Source organism: Ptychodera flava, chromosome 1 (genome assembly GCF_041260155.1).
Source record: "Ptychodera flava strain L36383 chromosome 1, AS_Pfla_20210202, whole genome shotgun sequence".
Lineage (NCBI taxonomy): Eukaryota > Metazoa > Hemichordata > Enteropneusta > Ptychoderidae > Ptychodera > Ptychodera flava.
Window position 1 is genome coordinate 20,815,224 of NC_091928.1, and position 21,986 is coordinate 20,837,209.

General features: G+C 37.2%; 1 protein-coding gene across 3 annotated transcripts in view; it reads left to right on the forward strand.

Moving 5' to 3' along the window:
* Positions 1 to 21,986, forward strand: part of LOC139132619 (transient receptor potential cation channel subfamily M member 5-like) — a 95,662-nt gene that overhangs the window by 63,994 nt on the left and 9,682 nt on the right. For all 3 annotated transcript variants that reach the window (XM_070698897.1, XM_070698907.1, XM_070698902.1), the window contains exons 6-20: positions 4,886 to 5,083; positions 5,526 to 5,688; positions 6,305 to 6,476; positions 6,590 to 6,731; positions 8,043 to 8,187; positions 9,908 to 9,975; positions 10,392 to 10,529; positions 10,835 to 10,937; positions 12,453 to 12,537; positions 12,843 to 12,989; positions 13,254 to 13,395; positions 15,827 to 15,910; positions 17,275 to 17,521; positions 18,368 to 18,435; positions 18,922 to 19,053. In XM_070698897.1, coding sequence (XP_070554998.1) covers positions 4,886 to 5,083; positions 5,526 to 5,688; positions 6,305 to 6,476; positions 6,590 to 6,731; positions 8,043 to 8,187; positions 9,908 to 9,975; positions 10,392 to 10,529; positions 10,835 to 10,937; positions 12,453 to 12,537; positions 12,843 to 12,989; positions 13,254 to 13,395; positions 15,827 to 15,910; positions 17,275 to 17,521; positions 18,368 to 18,435; positions 18,922 to 19,053 — 2,034 coding nt within the window. The remainder of the gene's footprint in view (positions 1 to 4,885; positions 5,084 to 5,525; positions 5,689 to 6,304; positions 6,477 to 6,589; positions 6,732 to 8,042; positions 8,188 to 9,907; positions 9,976 to 10,391; positions 10,530 to 10,834; positions 10,938 to 12,452; positions 12,538 to 12,842; positions 12,990 to 13,253; positions 13,396 to 15,826; positions 15,911 to 17,274; positions 17,522 to 18,367; positions 18,436 to 18,921; positions 19,054 to 21,986) is intronic.

A 21,986-nucleotide genomic window follows, 5' to 3' on the forward strand; every position in this document is an offset into this window, starting at 1 on the left:
ATACGACACAGGAACAGGCGATATTAGGTAATAACATCTAAAGATCACATAAAGAGGTATTACTATTCAGTGTGATGAAATATGCTTTAGTATAATGAATAACTTTACCTTCGGTGTAGGCCTATTGTTAATTCAAAACCTTTTGCATAAATTACATTTTAACGCGGTAACGATTTCCAGGAGCCTTTCGGCAGTAATCGTTATTTTCAAGGGAAACTCTAATTACAATATCGAGCATTCGGTGAACACGAAGTTAGATGCGAACATTCCTCAAAAGGTGACGGAGAACCTACTTTCCCAAATAACTTCAAATTTAAATTTTTAAAAATCATATTCTAATTATTGAATACCCTAAAAACGTTCCGCAGAAGTTGTGAATTCAAAGAGGTTAGATTGATAGAGTTTGGTTTGCAAAAAAGGAGTACATTACGATCAAGAATGTCAAATATGTGGATCATTATTCAGTATATCAATCGCTACATATAGCGGTGAAGTGGAAATACGAGTGGTCACAAATTGTCATCGATTCCGATGAAGGCAGATATGTGCCAAAAGTAACGTATCGCAATCATAACTTCTATTTGTCCAAGTCTCTCTTTTCATCTCTGCTACTATTTCATCTGCCTTGATCGACATTATGGCTTCATGAGCAAGCAGGATATCAAACTGGTCGATGTATGCTCAGATTTAGCTGGGGACGGAGGGAAGGGCACCCGATGCGTGGTTTTCAGGTTATTATTTTGACAATAAAATAAGAAGCCTTCACTAATCTAATGTAATCGTGCGATTGAGATAATTTACACTACAAGTTTCACTGTCGTCGCAATATTTCCTTTTCCAAATTCAGTTTTACTTGGTCGACACTTCAAAATGGTTTCAAATAAAACCATTCAAAAGTAAATACAAATTTAATAAGGATCTTATGATCGGAGATTCCGCCACGACAGGACATGTCGCGTCGATTGTAAAGGCCTACTTCGAATAAAAAGAATTGCACGTTCCAAGTTAGAACAACCGTCTGGTTATGACGTACTCGATAGAAAGGAAAATTACATTTAGCAATAAATCTTCTAAGTGTGGTCAACGATCGATGCAGGCGATTTGAATGATGTGATCGAAAAGAACACGAACAGTAAACAGACCAAGTTTATCAAAAGTGTCATAATCGTTTGATCCAACGGCAATTAATATTAGTCAAGTTTTCATGCTCGAGCTTTTCCGGAGCAAAATTGACTAAAATCAGTGTATGAACATAATTCCATACGGACTCTCTTGAAAAATACAGATCAAATTCGATAGTCATAAGGGAAAAATGTTGTAACAAACAATGGAAAACTACAATATTCATAAACCTGCAAATCGAATTCGCTAGTTGTTTAACATTTAAACACAAAAAGAGTTCACAGAACATCTTCACTATTAAAACTTTATGTTGTCCAAACTCAATACGAGAACCCCTTAGAAGCAATTAATCGAGTTTCAAAACTCCTGGGCGCGCCTTTGAGAAAGATCTTCAAGGTTCCGTGCTAAATCGCGAAACTCATCACATATGAAAAATTACAGACAAGCTGCAAATGCAAATTTAGTTCACTTTACTATGAAATTGTCACAACAATATACATACTATGTTTTCATAACTTCAGCAAAGTTCTTCTAATTAAATTTTATTGATTTCACATTAAGGTAATGAAATAAGCAAAATAGTAATTAGCTTGTTCAATATGCGAAATGGCTTTCATTTCTATTTGTATCATAGTATCTTCAATGTACATGACAAGTTTTGTAAACTTTGGTGGTATTAATTAAGGTATATATCCCTAATTAGGAAGTTCGTTTAATATGCAAATTAGTGACAACCTGATGCAATAAATACAATATGCCTTTTACTTCTGTTGTACTATAGTATCTTCAATACACATAATATGTTTGCCAACTTTGGTCCAATCCATCCTGATACATATGCCTAATTAGGAAAGTTAGACTAATATGCAAATTAGTGATGAGTTGATGTATAATGACTTTCAGTATCACACGAACTGGCCAAAATCGTCACCTGTATGAGGTAGACCAGCACAGATAAGAAATCCATATAACCCCTGTTGTATGTCATCAACCGGAACTTTTACCTGCACTGGTACCGTGCACGGCACAACACAGATCGAGTTGTGGTGATCGATGCCGTGGTCTCATGGCATTTTCACAAAAAGGTGAACCAATAAATCCAGACATAGAAAAATAGAGGGCATGCCCGACGAAATTTAGAGTCGCTAAAGCTTTAGCTATTCCCAAGAATCGGATGAGGATACCGTCGATCGTTTTAATGGCTCAGTAACGTGGCAGCAATCCTAGCCCGGAAGATCCGTCGCTCGAGGGAGCTCTTTACGCTCACCCCTCTCGATCGACGGATCTTTCAGTCAGTACTGGCGTTCCCGACTGCCGATAAACCCGAAAGCTACACCTAAACGTAAGTTCCACTGAATAAATGAGTATCATATAATCTTCGGGAAAGCGACATTGAAGGCGCATGCATTAAGCATCAAGTCATTCGACGAACAACGATAAATTTCCTTCCTCACACTAAAAATTCTGTAAATTCTCGATCGGAATCAAACCTGCAGCGTAGGGCTGTAGAGAAGACATAAGCTATCGAGCTGTAGCCTGAACTCTGCAGTGAAGCGCCATTGAATTCGATGTTTTATCGAAAGTTTCGACTCGGACAACAGAACAGAGTTCCGTTAAGTCGCAAAATAACGATGTATCTACGGGCGAGATATGTGTCACTGCATATATCACAGTCCGTCAGACGAAAACATTGACGACAGAGATCAGGATTGACGAGACCGGTGACGGCAGCGTTGTGCCAACAAGCACATACGCATTGAGGTGCACTTTGTGTGTCATCAAACGGAATCTTTAGGGCTCGGAAAAGTCGTAAACTTGTGAAATTTTTAAAGCCACAACATCTCTCAGAATGAAATCTTCTGTTTCGATCTTGTCGTTACATTTACTTCATAAATATATTTGTAAATATTCTAAATGCCACTGAATATTATTGCATTTCGTCTCTAGCGCGGTGAAAGCCATGTCCGCCGATGGCCCACCTGCTTTTGCATCGGCACTTCGCGAGACAGTCACGTTCACGTGACCGAATCCGTATGTATGATTGGTGGAGATACCATTTGGAGAATCAAAATCTCAACTTGATCGGATTTATGAATTTTACCTGTATAACATTTGCATACCCCATGGGTGACGCGTCGCTTTACTCATTAAATGAAAGTTATCCGGGTAAATACAAATTGCGACAAAAATCATGCAATTTCAAGTTGTAACAATAATTTTGATCCATCCACGTCAAAAGAATGTAATAAATATATAATTCCGTGGAATTTTACTCTGTTTGAGGTCGTATACCAGTGTTTTTCGCGGGGCCGCACAACTTCTCGCCTTCGGCTCAAAATTGTATGACTCCGCGCAAAACACTGGTATACGATGTTGTCGAACGAGAAAAATACCTAGGGACTATATATATTATCTTCAATATGCATCGTAGGGTTCGTCAACTTTGGTCTAGTCAACAAAATATGATCTTACATATGCCAAACTGCAAAAATGTTCATTATGTGAACAAATGTGAATGAGATCATCATAGGGAAGGTAAGTGCTTTGGACAAGAAGTTTCAGAGAACTTACGGGTGAGTTTTTAAGAAAATTATGCCGACTAATGGCAAAAAACTCTCAAAATTAAATCTGCAAATCTTACATTAATTTTAAGACAAATAATAAGGATCATAATTTCCCCAAGAAAGACACATCAAATTTCATAGCATTTAGGACCACTGAATCTGAATCGTACAAATTTCATATGGTCATCCCTTGGAGCTAGCAAATCAAAGTGGAAATGTTTCAAAGAAAAACGATTTTAAAAAATGAGCACAAACTTACTACTTAATTCAAATATGTAAATTTATGCTAATTTTTTCTAGAAACTTGTAAGAGCATTTCCAATAGGCTACGTATCGATTGTCAAATCGACAAGACCAGTAAATTAATAGAAAAGAATGACTTCGACGAAAATGAAAAAATAAGCTTCAACATTTGCGTATGTAAAAAAATTTTCGATATTTTCTCGATATTTCTTTGTTTTCGAAATTTGAAATGTGTAATAGCGCGCAGCGGGCCGCCGAAGGCGGCTGCAAGCGTCAGACAGTACCATAAGTTTCTTGACGGCATGGTCGCTGCCACAATCCCATGATTCTTGCGATTACGTCATCGTACGTCATGGCCCATCTCCTAGAGTTTTGAGCAAGATTTGCGAGCAATAAAGCTATAAAACTACTAAATTAACTTAAAGAATGAATATAAATTAAAAAAAGACCCCATATTTTTCGATAGCATCAGCCGTTTGCGCGCTGCACGCAGACAGCCGTCTTGTGTCAGGGATCACTGCTCCGGTCTACACCGAGGCACAAAGTAGGCTGCAGCGCTGAGTAGTCGGTCTCAGCTCAGCGAGCTTGTCGCATGCTGGCTACGACTCTACGAGGCTATCAACAGGTGTGACGAAGAGGAGAATCTTCAAAATATCTTCATCCGAAGCCCATCAACTAAGAACAGTGAACTGTCACATTTTTGAAATTGCATTGCTGCTCTGGGGTCAGCCCTAGTGTGGTATAATTTTGATGGGCTAAATTACAACTGAATTGTCTGAACGCCAATTAGATTTTCAAGAACTTCACGTTTCGATCATGCAGTACTTTGTGACGGCAAGGCTGATTCTTTAATTTGAGTCTGTTCCGGGGTTAAAATATAAAAATCGTACTCGTGTCATAGAAACAAATAGTTATAAGAGTTACAATTATTGCGTATTTGATTTCTCTTTCCATAGATATTTTCTAACGAACAAAGAACTCTCATTCTTACATCTGGTGTGGATCGTGGCGTAGTTCATTATGTTGGTGAAGCACTGAAGAGTCTGGAATGGGATAAGAAAAGAACTACGATGTGTCTTGGACTTTTGACCGAAGACAGCAAAGGGTTATTTAAGGCAGTAGAAGGCAGGGATGGAATGATATTACGATCTGTAGTAAGTAGTTATTGAAAAATGCACATACTCCTTAAATGAAAGCACACACACATGCAGTTATGCTCTGACCATGCTCTTGCTGTTGCCTTCAATGTGCAGTATTCAAATTCCATCCAGGAGTCATGAAAGCATAAACTTAGAGGTTACTACCCAATATCGCCTAAAACTGAGTATCACAGCATACATTTCTTCCAACATGCTGCGACAAATGTTGTAGCCTCTGAAATTATGTCATCAACGTTAGAAAAACGGAGTAGCAGGCAATATGAGTTTCAGACCCTTCGAACGCTCGTAGAGTTGTGTTGCATTCCTGATTTCTCACAAGAAAGCTTTCGTAGCGAAAGCAGACACACAATCAGCACCTAGGACTTGTGACACTATCTCTGCAAGCTTTTCAGGTGCCTTTACCTTGTCTACAAAACCACTTTCTTTCTCTTTGCAGAGAGGAGGGTATCTGGAAGGATCATACGCAAACATTGTAAGCTCACAACACACCCATTTCCTGATCATTGATTCCGACTCTCAAGATTTCTGGTTTAAGAAAGGAAGGGTCATTCGTCAACAACTTGAGGAATATCTGGCAAAACATGCCTTCGGTGACAAAGGTACATTTCCAAACTCAAACAAGTCGCATAAATCACTTTTACTGAAATACATTTATTTCTGAAATCAAGTATTAGATGGCTGTCCAATTATCCTTTTGATTTTTTTTTGAAAAGACTGAGAGTGAAATCAGATATTTAAAGGTCTCTGAATCAAGCTATTGTGTTTGAGACTGATATCAGGTATCCATGTCACACGTCGAATGACAAGAGCTTTAAACGAACGTGTTACATCTCAAATGATTTTATATGGTTTCAGCTCAAACCCAAAAAGGTAAAATAAAACAAGTAATAATTAAAGAGTGCAAAGTCTGTAATCGTCCTAAATATGTGTCCCAAAATTTCATATTATTGGCTCTGCTCACTTGGCTGGAAGAGAACTGAGTGTAACATATGATGACCTTTGGTTTCACTGGCGTAGCCCCTTATATTTGCACTTAGCTGGACTATTTCAGCCCAACCAAGAGTACGATATATCCCTCTACTAATATGAATGTGATGAGAAGTGCCAACTTATTGTGAGATCACGATGACATTCATCTCTCTAATAATATTTTATGCTGGTGTTACACTCGAGAATTTCAACAACCATTCACTCTTTCCTCTATTTCACCTGAAGATCGTTCTATCGTACTTCTGTGTGTTGGAGGTGGAGTTGAAACTATAAAGGAAATTGCTGACTGCTTAAGATGTGAATATCCAATCCCGGTGGTACTTTTCAAAGGAAGCGGTGGGGCTACCGATTTTGTTGACTACGTTACAAGTAAGGGTCAAGAGCTTATTCACCTATGGTAAGTCGGCAATAACTCCCGTTTAGAACAAAGAGTTTCGTCCCTGTCTTACTGCACTTTTAACACCGGGACATGTTTGAGGTTTAACATGACCTTTTAATCAATGCACATAGGGGAGTTTCAAAAGAGAAAGTTATTCAGAAGTTTCGAGGCGACCTGTATGAGAGAGTCAAGAGCAAGCGGGGAAAACTATCAGAAGGAGTAGATGATGACGTCATCGAAGATATTACAACAATTTTGGAGAATTCAAAATCGGTAAAACCATTCTTGTTACAGCGATAATAGAATATTGCTCAATAAGAAATGCTTTGTGCTACGAAAGCATTGCTCGTAGGCTTAATGGTACAAATATAATTTGTGATGTTTTAAGTAAATTTACACATATTTACATATTAACTGAACCGGTGTACTTTTGTCTACCTTACACAGTTTAAGTTTTGTCATCACAATTTATCACATTCCTGACCACTTGGAGTGTGGGATCGACGGTGTGGGAAAAATCGAACCTACTCTTGAGTGAGGGATCGATTTTTTCTGCAGGATCGATTTTTCCGAAACCAGAAATCTCAGATATATTACACGAGTTCTGATTGCATGATTAACAGCCTTTTGTTCCACGCGCAAAATATCGTCCAATAGCACGATGAGTAACACATTGACCGGAACAACAAAGTAAGCGGGTCAGAGTACGAGTACGGGGGCAGACGACGGCGTTGTCGTGAGTTAGGAGAATGTTATACGTCGTTGGTGACAGACTCACAAAAACGGTCATATTTTACAAATAACTGGTGAACATAGGCCACTTGGAACATATAGCCATTTTTTATTGGACATCTCGTCCGTAGCAGAAGTTGAAGTATCGGCAGTGGAACTCGCAATGCAAATTACGTTCGTGACATGGAATACTAGATGGCCTCGAAATAGGATAGTCGCTCATACAGCGATTTTGTGGTCATGTGAGAAAAAGAATCTTACACACGAAGGACCTTGGATCAGATTTCTCACATTCGTTGGGGATATTTTGTCTCACACTCGCCTGTCCTTGAGGGTGTGAGATTCTATTAATCCCTCCACTTTGGAATACTACCACATCATGTAGCTAGCAAAGATGTAAAGGTACAAACAGAGCTTCATTGACCACTAGAATGTACAGTTAATAAGTACACAGATGATTAAGACTGTGCTCACAATTTAAGCTACGGTATAATTGCGTGTCAAATCTGACTGTAAACGTCAAGGCATCATGTTCCAACATCAGCAATAATACGTGTGTTGCATTGCTAGGTATCACTTTACATTTAATTTCATATTTAATAACATTTGGCTAACATATTGCCCAAGCTGACCATATGCAAGACATACAAGCGTGCTTGGTTTTCTCCTTATCGGTTTATAGCATTAATGTTTATTTGAGATCCTCGACACCCAACGTTCTACGAAATTTTAATGTCTTGGTCAAGTTTAAGAGAATGCAAACTCCCTAGAGCGCATAAAAAGACTTGTTCGATATCTTTGAAAAAATGCAAGTCATGTATTTACAAGTTTATGTTTCTTACTTTGGTCAAGCTCTCATTTTACGATCATCGTACTAAAGTGCGTGGAGTAACTATTGACGACTTATATGCCGTCACACATCAAACCGCTGAGACACCAAACGTTTTGAACAACAGTTTAGGTGCCAAGGAGTTCATTCTAAAGGCTATCAGCAGAGGTGAGTTTCTCTTCCCACACCCGAATAGAATAAGACAGGAAGGAACATGCTTAAAAGGTGTCATTTCAGTAAACTCAATGCATCGATAGTGATTTTTCATCAAACTAACAAGAACTACTATATATTTCCAAACACGCCACAAGTCATCTTTTGTGATATTTGCATGCCTCATCTCAAATTCATCAAAGTGATGGGAGGGTTGATGAATAGTTAATTATCATTCGTCAGTTTTGCTCGCAGTCGTTGGTCTCATTATCAGATCCGCAGGATTCGGGTACTGCTTTGTCAGTACGCACGACGGCAGTGGCATCCATGCCTTCAAACCGGATGAGAACTTTAAATTAACACAGTCACTCAAACGATAGTCAATAAAAAATACACACAAGGCATGTCCGTATTGTATACATTATCAATGTCGACAGTGTAGGGCCTGTTACTAAACGTAAGAAGAAACTATCGTGAACATTCTCAAACAAGACGATAAACTTGAAGTGTTAGGTGTTAGAGTTTGCAAATCACAATGGTGACATATTTCTTTTTCTTATGGTCTAATGACAAAATTCCGAGTAAGAGAAGTTCGCTGGGAGGATCGAATGGTGTAATATACAATGTTCAATTTTACCGATGTTTCATTAACTTTTGATGTGTCATCACCCTTTTCAAGACTTACCAAGCTGTACCCCTCTCATGATTGCTTATGTCTGCCATTTGAATGTATGCCTATTTCCTTCAGCCACCTCATCTAGGTACACGCTAAGTAATGACTATTTATTTATCTTCATTGCAAATCAAATTAGGTGTGGTTAAATTGGTGCTTGAACCACACAATCGTAATTGGTAATATTGAAAAGGGAAGGGATCTTCCCCTCACCCCAAGACATCGACAACTGTACAGTCACGGGGAATATATCATTCCCTTAACAATGTTCCGGCGATAGGTATTTTTAACAATATCACAGCTGGCTTCTGCTGCAGAGAAGAATTCGGTTTCCTCTAATGTTTGTGTATCGTCCTTCTTGCAAAGCAAAGCAGTTTTTTACCGTGACGATGGAACGAACGACAACGAGAAGAATTGATTTAGTCGGTAACTTTCCAATTACGTCACCAAATATTTAATTCGAAACACGATGCAAAAGCTATCGTTCTCGTTTAAAAGTATAAAATCGCTCGTAGGACACACTAATGACCAATGACAATTTTCATTACAAATGTTTTTATATCGCTTGATACTTAGTGATCTTCCCACTTCAGATTACTTCATTTGACTAACAAATCCAAAAGACCAAATTAATTTTGCATGTATGAGACACCTTCGCAAGTTCGTATGGCAGGCTTTGTATCATAGCTTGCTACTTGATTACCCAACCTGAAGAGTTGTTGGAGTAAAGGATTCTTTACACTACGATTGACGTTTGTAATGACTCTTATTTCTACCAGCCGACTAGACTCTAAAGACGACATGTTATAGACGGAAACACCGTATTATACATTTTGGCAGAGGCCAAATCAATGTAAAGTTTCCAAAGTAATTTGCATATACATTCATCGCACGATTTGTGCATTTTTATTTCAATGTAGGTGTTTCAACCGTAGCAAGTGTCATATCAAAGAGTCTCTGTACCAGTTGATGAAGAGTTGCTGAAGTCATTGCGATATTTATTTATGGAAAACTTCATTTTACTACTTTTTTATGTTTTATGTCTTTATATTCTTTCCTCAGCCAAACTTAATAGAAAACTCAAAGTATGTGGTACAGGTTTAAGCATTTCCAATGCCTTAGCGTCGCAGGTAGGTACACTACAAATTCCCACTTAACCATTTTGATCACATATATGCCTCATCTAAGAAATGCAAACCTTAGTTAAGTAATGTTCAAATAAAGGAAAAAGTCTTAATAAGTAATGCATGCCATACGCACAACGATGTAGGTAGCGGTACCAGTACGCTCGATTCAACCAGTGTAACGTATAAAGTCAAGTTTGATTACGCTCTTATCTGGTCTAGTGTTTGACGGCATTGTATGGCTCCGATGTTTTGAGGTAATAGGGGCCCTTACGTTGCATGTTTGAAGGTTCCAAAATTTGCAAATTTGGCTTTGCACAACTTACTTGCCATGCAAGTACCCCGTTCCTTGGCACCCGCAGTCATTTTGCCCGATTTCTCCTAATTTGATGGTGACAATGGCTCAATATTTCGTTTTCCAGGGAGAGGAACAATTAGAACCAATGTGGTACGCGTTTAGAACCGAAAACGTGGGGAGTATAGCTGTGTTTATAGACGAAGGATTTGTAGCAGCTGATGAAATTAACAAAAAAGTAGATGAAGAGCGACGCCAGACGAAGGTAGTATTAGCATAATTACGATTTCGAGTAAAATATTATCAAAATGGGTTCAGTTTTATCATACACTATTATCTGCCGGATCTTTGCATTTTGCATTCAACACAACAGGTGCCAGTAAATTTCATAGAGGTAATGATTGTACACTTCTGCGTAATGCCGTTTATTAACGTCGCGAAGATTGCATGCCTTTACATTCTCATCAAACAAAAAGCAATCCTCGAAAATTTGCTATTCTTGGGATGAAAGGTTTTTGCATAAAAGTCGTTATGGGACATTGTTTAAGTAGTGCTCCACTTGTAAGACAGGATGCTACTGAACATGGCAAACGTGATCAAAGACAACGTGTGGATCCACAACGCTTACTGAAGAAATTTATCGACAAGTACAACAAAAAGCCTTCGAGGAAAGGTAGGTGGTTAAAAATAGAAGTCTACAAAAACTCTGCAAAACGCTCAACATATTTATCTGGGATAAAATATTATAACACAACTTTTTAAGGATTTATACCACTCATTCAGCATGTTTTGTGAAGAGTTCATTATATATTCATTATCTCCACTGTTGGGGCAGTTGCGTGTACTGTATTAACAGTGTCAGCAACGCATGACGAGAGATACATGAATAGGAGTTCAGGATTTTGCGGTTGTTAGCTCACGTGTTCACACGTGGGCTTATGTCATTGCGATGTCTGTCTGTCTGTCCGTTTGTGTGTGTGTATCTGTCTGTCTGTTAACACGATAACTCAGAAAGGCCAGAACAGATTCAAGTCAGATTTGGTACACAGGTACCATATGCTACTTGCAAGAAGTGATTAGATTTGGTTAGTGTTGCTTGCATATTAAGGAAGTTATGCAATATCATATTTTTCCGTACAATGGTTTCTCAATGGAGACGGTAATGACAGTATAGACATATATCAAGAAATACTGCACAAAATTTCATGAAACGTTTCACAGATGACAATCTCAGAACATCATGATGATACTGTGAGTGTCATGTCAATTATCTGCTCATTTGCATATTTAATGAACTTTTATTATTAGTGACATAACTCTGAAATTCCGGCACCAAACTTGATGATACGTGCAACAAATATTGATCTGATATTATCTAATTATACTTAGAAACATTGTGCCGTGCCAAGTTATTAAATAGCTCATTTGCATATTTTATGAAGTTTTATAATTAGTCATATAACTCTGATATAATTGCACCAAATTTGATGAATTCTGCTGCAGATACTGATCTGACTGATAGCTAACTGTGGTGTAAAGCACACACGGGTGTCGATTATATTGGTATGAATTTGGTTTATTGACAGGAATATTGGAAAACATAATACAATAAATCCCCGTTAGTTATCTGGCAGTAGACCGTATACACGTATAGTCTTATCAGAAGTCTGTCTTCCACTCCGCGTCGTGTGCTCAATTGAACTGCTGTCAGTATATTCAATGTCTGTCTTTGTTCTTGTGTTTTGTTAGAGATTAATCGGAGGTCTGCAAATGTTGCGTGAGATCTCCTTGCTTGTCGTCGTTTGAGACAGGTCAAAGGTACAATTGTTTTGCTCGTCGTCGCTTGAGAAAGGTCAAATGTACAATTGTTTTACACTACTTCATAACAGTCAAAAAGTAATTCATGCCATACTGTATTATTTCATGCGTCCAGTAGTGTCTTATAAATAATGTCAATACATGGCGAGTCATCAGCAGTCAATTTCAATGCTTGATAACTAAGTTTGTAATTTTATCAAACTCAAAATCTGTACAAATCATTCATATAACACGGCACTCCTTTCATTCAGGGGTCACATTAGCACACGTTGTTCTGTTGAGTAAATGCTAAAATTTTCTAGTCTGTTCACTAGATATCAACACGTGAGTACAGTCAGTTCATATCTGGTTATAAATATATTGTTCACAGATAAAGACGACATAACCCAAACAGCTGATGATCTCGATAGGTTGTCGTTCCGAAATATTTTTCTGTGGGCAATCGAAACACAGAGGTAAGTGCCGTTCTGCCATTGAATTTGCCAAGCTAATGGCATTTATCACTCAGTTTATAGAACAATGTCTGTTTCTGTCGGGAATAACAGTTCGCCAATATTTCAGGCGTATTATATGCGCATATCAGGAAGCTTGTTTTAGGAGTATTTAACGTAAAAATGCCGAAACAACAATAAAAGGTTAAATGCTGTTTGACGCACGTTGGCTGGTATATGACTTTGCTTGATTATAATACTAGCTGTGATTATTCCATTACAAATATTAAGCAAGCATTCTGTAATTGTCATGATTTCGGCCATTCTAGGTTCGTCCTCGCAGAATTTGCTTTCTCGCGAATGCAAGAAGATGTAGTAATTGCAACATTGGTGGTTAGTATTGCTTTCAAGACTGTAGCCGATAAGATGTCTTCTCGGCAGCAAACAGAAAGAGAGAAGTACATGAAATTGTCAAGGTAATTTTATAATAAAACTCACATGATACAGAACTATTCGGATAATCGAAGTTTATATGATCGACGCATTTAAGTATAATAATTAACCATTGCTATTCTTCGCACGGAGCCTTAACATTATCAAATTAAATGTTTGAGGTAACCAGTATAATTTACAGAGTGTGTTTTCTATTTCGAGACTCCGAAATTCGTCTTAGAGGGCACCTTATCAATGATCAGTCAACGTTACTGTAATGTTGTCCTTGCACATTATTAACGTTTCAGTGAGTATGAAACCAAAGCTACAAGACTCATCGAGATAGCAAATCGCGAAGACCAGGAAAAGGTTGAAAATATTCTGCTGCAGAGACACAAGTACTGGAGAAATTTCACATGCCTCGAAGTAGCGATCAGGGGAGAGGCTAAGGTAAGGTTGCATTCACAAATATCTCTGGAGCAAGCGGGAGACCTGATGGGGATTCGGAAATATCAGGAGTATTTGAGGGGCACTTGAAAGAATTTGGAGACTTAGGGCTGCATTCACAAACACCTCTGGAGGAGGCGGGAGAATCGACAGGGGACTTAAAAATATCAAGAGTATGTTTTGGGGGCACTTGAAAGGATTATGGATTTAAAGGGGGACTTGAAACACAACTGGCTTTGATAGATATCTATAATGTTTGGCTAATTTTACGGTGGTTTTGTTTTGTGAATCCGCTGCTGTTTCCCGTTCTTCTCTCTAAAGTGTGATGAAAAGTGCAGCACATCTATATATGTACAGTCAGCATTTATATTGTTAAGAATGCAATTCCGGTCTAGAATTCATTTGTAATCGATAACAATGATTACGGTCTTTACACATGTATATATAGAGTATTTGTCAAACAGAAGTTTGTAATTCTAGCATGCTGTGGGAGTAGAACTGGAAACTGCAGTCGATACACAGAACAAAAAATACTTGATTGGCCAAAAGGTACACCTAATGTCCCTTTTATACAAATATGTTTATTGTGTCCAATTTTTCTGAAAGGTGAGGGAAGTTATTCTCTTTCAAATGTGATTTCAAAAGAGACAATATCTGTAATGTTTATCTTGAAGCCATTTATAGTTTGGTTTGTTATTGTACAGAGACCACTATTATTATTTATAGAGTAACTTATTACAGCCTAAAACAATATTTAACACCACTTAAATATATACATTTGTCGGGGAAATATTTTAAAGTTTACATGTAGACTACTATGAGAAGTGAAATAATAATTTTGAGTGAAATTCCAACATCATATTTGTTGTCCACATCTGAACTTTCAAACACCCTATTTGAATTAAGTACATTTGTATCAATTGTCAAACACTTATAAAAGCACCGATTTAGTTAGTTTAGTATTGTAAAAAAAATATTCATAGTTTTCTCATAGACTCCATGTATAGTGGATGAACATTTTCGGCGAAATTCCAAAGTCAAATTTATTGTACACATATGCACTTGTAGCCAAGTAATTTATGTCAATTATCGAATGTCTATATATGCACTAGTATTGTTAATGTAACTTTTGAATTTGAAAAATATATTCACAGTTGTGTCATAGACTGCCAGGTATAGTGGCATGAAAATCTTCTGTGAAATTTCAAAATTAAATTTCTTGTACAAATATGCACTTGTAACCATCCTATTCTAATTAATACTTATATCAAATATCAAACGTCTATAAACGGACAGATACTACTAGTTTTATATTGGAATAAAAATCACAGTTTTGTCATAGACTAATATGTAAAGTGAATCAACCTTTTCGGTGAAATTTCAAAACGAAATTTCTTGTACACATGTGCACGTCTAACCACCCTGTGCTAATCAATTACATTTATATCAATTATCAAACATCTTTAAATACACACTGTCAGATATTGCTATTTTTATGGTGGATCGAATTTTGTTTTCATAGTTTTCTCATAGACTGCCTTGTATAGTGAATCAACATTATCAATGAAATACAAAAATCATTTTTGTACACACATGCACTTTGTAACTGCCACTTCAAGCAAAGTACATTTACATGATGACTTATCAAACGCACATAAATTGAGATATTTTGTAAGGGACAATGTTGATAGTTTGCCCAATATATTCCTATGTATTATGATTTTACAATTTTGGCCGAAGCACTATATCAGCCGCATTTGCCTTCCTTGTGGGGGACTTCAAAAATATAGAAAGTCAGAAGGGGGATGTGTGTGTGTTGGGGGGAGGGAATTTGAAAAAAACTGAGAATCTTTTTAGAATCACCCGCCATCCCCCAAGAGGTGTTTTTGTTAATGCAGCCTTAATAAGGAATTCAGCGGTGGAATTGGAAGATGATGGGCGGGCTTCCGAGAGGTCATTTAATCCATTCACCTTGGGGAGGCATTTTTACACTGAGACACGTAATGCCACTTTTCATTTTCTTGACACTCCGTGAGAAGAAAATATTAAATCTTTGGATTGTGAAGCCAATGAATACTCACTTTATACTTATAAAAGGAAAATTAGGTAAACCGTCTTAGCATTTTCACTTGCACAGCGCAATACTATCAATGTCGTAATGAGTTATTCAATGTCATAAAAGCCAGCGTTTTGCCTGAACGTAGCAATATTTAGCGTGAAAACTGTTTTAATTTGAGTGTATCTTACGTTCATTTTGTGAAAATTCAAGTGAGACGGATGATTATATTTTGTAACATGGCTCTTTTGTGCGTTAGTTTATTACAATAAATATATCTGTATTTCACAACAATGCGGTAGCAATATCATTCAAAGTATGTTAATATTTTGTTTTTGATAACAAAACAGCAAAAAGTGTAATTTTCTATATTTTTAGTTGTTCCTGTCCCTCGATTGTTGCCAGACAACTCTTCGAAAGCAGTGGTATGGACACATTGACACAACCCACACGGAGAAAAGGGTAAAATGATATCATACTTTGACTTTGTCATATAGATTGACAAGTGAACCACCATTCTGCATTCACAAATATTCGAAAGCGAGCGGTGGGGGACGTGAGGAATTTCGATTCTTTTTCGATCCCTCTCAATACCCTTAACCACACTTCAAATACCCCTGTAATAAGATCATAAATTTTCAAATTTCTCAACTATCATATGGCTAAATATTTAAAGCCATCGATATTAATACTATAATTCTCATTTATGTTTTGAGTACCGTCCTCTTTGTATCGACTCTAATTTTTTGTATCACACCACATCATGTGGAAATGTTTAATATTCAGCTTATCAATCCAACCTGCATGTGTGTTTTGTAAACTGATTTGTGCCAGTTATATTTCACTCTTGCCATAAATTGAAATGTTAATAGGTTGATACTCCTGCCTATTCATATTCAGGCTGTCTAACAAGCTTAAAGCATTCCTACATGTCATTTCTCTTGTAGATTTGTCATGTTTGCATGATATCATGATATCACCGGGCAATACTTAGGGACTGAGCAAACTGTTTTATTTGAGTATTTTCAAAAGTATCCAACAGTGTTTAATTAAACCCCGCCTGAATCGATCCGGCCCAAGCTGCCAGTAGTTGTAAACGACAGGAAAATTTTAAAGACGTGTTTTGCATCGGGCACTGCAGCTGCTGTTTCGTTATTTATTCCAATCTACATAGTTTACTTAAGACTACGAAGATCGGATAAAACTTTCGATTGTGAATTTCAGCACTGAAATTGTTAAGAGGGTTTTCCTGTAGACGTGTTACGTTTTGTGCTTAGCTGACTGTAGTTCTCTGGCGACTCAAAGAGGCTAGCCGCCATGTTATTGGGTTAATTCCGACTCTAGCCATACTATTTTTGTCATAGTAGAAAGTGGTGTGGGCTACAACTGAGCAATTAATTCGTGTACCGAATAATGTCGATCATGGTCACGTATAGCAGATTGACGACAATGTATGTTGTCCGTCTTGTCTACATACAGTCGCATTTTTACTTTGCACCGCTATTGTGCGCTTATTTCCATGCTTCTATCTATTTAAGTTCCATCATTATCGTATAAACAGATTGAGGTGGAACTTGCCGGTACTCCTTACATGTCAGCAATCACATCTGCAACAATTTATCGAACCCACATTTAGGGCTTTTTGTCCTACCTGATTGAGATGATTTTGCTAGTGTTTAATAAATAGCAGTGCAATACTAAATAACCTCACAATCGCCCCGTCATTTTATTACAATACTCATTACAGACACACTTGCACCGTCCCTTCAACGTTTTTCAGTGATGTATTGCAACATTCTGAATAAAATTTGTGTTTGTGTACACAGGTTTCGTTGACTACGCCAATTTATTGGCTTATCGCCCACACTGGCTGGATAAAATTAGATGTTTCTGAAAATACTGAAAGTCAGATGAGGGAGCCAATGCAAGATACTAAAGATGCTGATAGATCTACAAAGCAGCCAGAGCAGGATACAGGCGTAATGATTGCATCTAAAAGTGAATACACGCGACCTGAAAGACAATCACAATCCAGTTCATCAGCAAATGTCACAACGACCGATCGGAATAAAGGTAATAGCTCTCACTCACATGATCATAGAACTATATGAAGATATGTCTATGACTTCATTTTGATTTATACACAGAATTGAAAATCACATCAATGTTTGCAAAATGCTATTGGCTCCTGCATTCAATATGGTCACCATAAAGTCTAATATTTATATGCAAAGAATTCTATTGATTGACTGTGGCATTAATGTATTTTCTACGTGGAGGGTATTTAGAGCAACAGTTTGCGATATTTGCATACCGTTTGTCCATATATCATTGCAAATATCCCCTTCAATTGTATTTTTTTTTACTTTACTGGAATTGATTCACTTGTACTTATTTGATTTGCTTTTAATATTCTATAGTGAAACATTAAATCTGTTCCATCTACATTTAGCAGCTGACAGTTTACTAAGGTCGTCGTAACGAAGTAAAAATCTAATGTATTTGAACGCAAAATTTCCCAGAAAAACATGTAACCTTCAATCATGAATGCCGGCTTTTTGTAGGGCGGACCCTATTTCATTGTTTTCAGAGTGAATTCCATTCAAACATTCCTTTTCTTTCTACCCTCTAATCGTTCCTGCCCTTAAAATGGCGCCGTGCCTCTATGAAGCTAAGTACCACGTCGTCCTACGTAAAACTAACCTAGCAATTAAGGTGATAGACCGCCAAAGATTATAAAAGTTAAACACTCTACCAAGCCTAACCAAATTCTATTATGTTATACCTTTTAATAAGATTTGCAGCATATCCTGCCTTTGATCATGAACATTTACTCGCTTTTACCCCGTGCACATATTATGAAATCATCATAAAAGACACCATGATGACGTAACCCTAATAATGTTTTTTCCTCTTTAGTTTTTAATTATTTCAAGAAATGCAAAGCATTCTACAGTTCACCCATCGCAAAGTTTACAGCGCATTTCGTAAGTATTGTAAGATTTAGACACTGACTCTACGCTGGTGTGCATATGATTTATATGTGTACTCGTTTTGTAACATCAGGTTAACATCCATCAAATAACCTGTTTTCAAATTTGCCTAATGTTGACCTGGTATTTCGTAAAGTGGGCAATCATTAAGATAGCTGGGAAGTTTCTTAATAACAAAGAAGTTATCTGCGAATTAGAAAACAATTTTAAGAAAATCAGTGTCTATCTGTGCTGTGACGTTCGATAGGAATTACACGGAAACTTTACAGTGCGAAGGAAAAGCTAATATACACCAATCAATTTATTCTGCAGGGAGTTTGAACTCATTAAAACACATAAAATATAACCTATACAGATTAACATGAGCACATTTTTTGCAAAGTTAAATTGTTTCAATAAACATGATAAATTTTTTTTTTAAAAATTTCTATTCATTAATAATGCATCCCTCTTTCATACGGCGTTTTCTTGTACCGCTAGGTATCGTATGTCATGTTTCTGCTACTATATGCGTATGTGTTGACTTTTTGTCAACTCGACCACACATTCACACCAGCCGATATCATTACTCATGTGTGGATGATGGCTATTCTCACTGAAATTACAAGAGCGGTAAGTAGAAACACGGCGGCAAACGAAACATTATTGTTTGCTACAATCTTATATGACGGAGACTTCAGAAGCATTGCTCTATAAGCAATAGGTAGCATAAAATTTAATTAAATAAGTTGTCTCATTGTTATGGTACGGTCCATTTATTCAGATAGAGCCATTTTCTGTATTGGAGGTATGGGAAATTTGATTGAGAAAAACATGTTTTGAAAGCCATTACAGGTGATCGGCTTTCGTTTTTATAGCTCTCGTGCGAACGTTGTGTGTTATGCACTCTTATGGAAAAATCGCGAAAATTACTGATAACAATGGTGCTACTGAATCATCCCTAATCAGTTCGTGTTCTCTCCTAATTTTGAGATGTAGCTATATAATAGTTCTCCTGTAAACTTCTTACAACAACAACAACAACAACAACAACAACAACAATAATAATAATAATAATAATAATAATAATAATAAAGCTTGCATCAGCATTTAATGTGAAAATAAACTTGCTAAATGAACTCTGCCATTCAATGTTACTTTTTGTCCTTTTTATCATTGCTTTCATATTAAGTAATGTTCATTATTACATATGTACAACAGTTTACTTGCATCGAAGCGCGCGCGTACTACCGGTATTTGCACTGCAGTGCAATACCAAAAACATTATGCCATTCCTTTATGTTAATGAGTATTTACCAATCTTGACCCGGAACTATTTATGTTTGTAAACACAAAAAAATGTCGTCTACAAGATTTCGTTTCACTTTGGTTCGATGCTCGTTATATAGTAAAATGCACGATATTACTGGTTAAAAACTACGACAAAGAAAATTGCCTGTACTTATTATCGTGTGTGGATGAATTTTATTATCCGCAAGAGCAGTTTGTTTGTCAGCGAAGCCAAAACATTGACAACGGGCGACGTCCGTTTCTATAGCTCAATTGTTGAATGGTGGACACGGCGGCCATCACGCATCGAAACACACATAACTGCGGGCGCAGCGGAGCCAACTAAACAGTTAACATTTTCAGAGACGTTTTTGCCAGCAGTTTTCTCACCGGACATTCTCTGTGTACAATAAAAAGTCACTTTTACATGCAGTTTATTCTACGGTGCTTGTGTGTCCTACACGCTATTGATAACAGAGACTGAGTGAGCGCTTGTGTGCCACGGTGAACACTGAAATTTGCAGATCGTTCGACAAGTTACGTTTGCCGTATCTTACTCTTAAATTTCCCGTAAAAATCTTCAAACTGTTATTTGTATCGATCATTCAGAAGAATTTCGAGCTCAACATGTAAGAAAATCAAAAGCGTTCCATGTTCAAAGTTCTCTTCGTTTGGCTATCTACGGCATGTTGCTACTTATGTGTACGTACGTGTGGGCGAGCGCGAGCAGAGTTCGAGCCCAAAGACGTTCCTCTTACGTCATCCTTAATAAACAAGTAAACAATAGTTTAGCCAATCAAATAGAGGGTGTGGCGGCGTTGACCAATGAAAAGGGAAAGCTGATTCGATGCCTCATTACAGTGATGTCAATGTTATATAACTCCGCATGGTCGCCCTGAAGCTTTGACAGACAAGTAGTACGCACGACTAATCGTCGATTCTCTCGATAAATGATGCAAATAAAAGACAGAACATATGTAATAATAACAGAACCCCATGGCCTGTGAGTGCACGCGCGCCGTACTAGTGGTATTTGCACTCGTGCTGCGTTGTGTTCGGCTATCCTTTCACTCGCTTCGCTCGTGAAAGGACTGCCGCCGAATACACCGCAGCACTCGTGCAAATACCGCTAGTACGGCGCGCTTGCACTCACCAGCCATGGGGTTCTGTCATAGTATGATCTCTCGTATACCTATATCGGACATAGGGATAGGTTATGTAGTCTTATTTTTGCACAAAATATAATAAGAGGAGATGAGCATTATCGCATCTTGCAATAGGCTCCTTTATAGTTCCCCGGATAAATTGAGTTTTGACATTCCCCTTTCATGATTTTTTGTTCCCGTTGCATATCTAGGGTACTACTTTGACCTTATCACCACTTTCGGAACTGTAAAATGACTTAGTCGAGCAGTGTTACCTTCCCTTTAGAGGGAAAAACTTCGGTTACAATATTTCTAACATCACCTTTATTTCTTGCCTTCTAGTTTTACAGATTCACACGCTCATAATTTCTTTATGGCACTAAAACGGCAAACATTAATTAGTTTCATGGATTTTTCATTTTTGAGTTTTCCTTCTCCATCTGTGAAGTTATTTATTATATATTTTGAAGTGTATTTGTTTATCTTCACCGAACACCTCCTCATCCTCTCGTTTGATCCTCTAACTCTAGTTGCGCATTTTTCAATAATTTTACTTTTACCAAATCCATTAACCACCTTATTTTTTATCTAATTATTAAGAATATACATTACCTGATTATATAAATTATCATTATAACTAGTAATGTTGTTTTTCGCTTCGTATACATCTAACTCTATGACACTTTCCGTTTTTTCTTGAATCGAATACAACGTTATGACAATACAATCTAATTATTGATATGATTTACACCAGCATCTCTTTCATAATTTGGCCAGTGTCAATTGACATTATAAATAGCAATTCCAGAATGTGGGTACGTACCAAGTTAATCGTCGTCTATCATGTTTTTGTTTTAGAGTCTTTTATCATGTTTCGATGATAACAAATATTCCTTAAGGTATGCGCCTCGAAAGTGAAAAACTTAAATAAACCTTTGCTCAAAATTTTCTTAGGGAATCTTTTGGGCATTCTCTTTCAAAATCAAGAATATAAATCGCAAATAACTCAAACTTTTCTGATGTTTCAAATTCAACATAGCCGCCGTTCCTGTGTTAACTCTATAGAGAAAAACTAAGATGGTGAAAATTTTCTTACACTGAGAGTTTTAAAATGAGCCCCCAAAGTGGTAG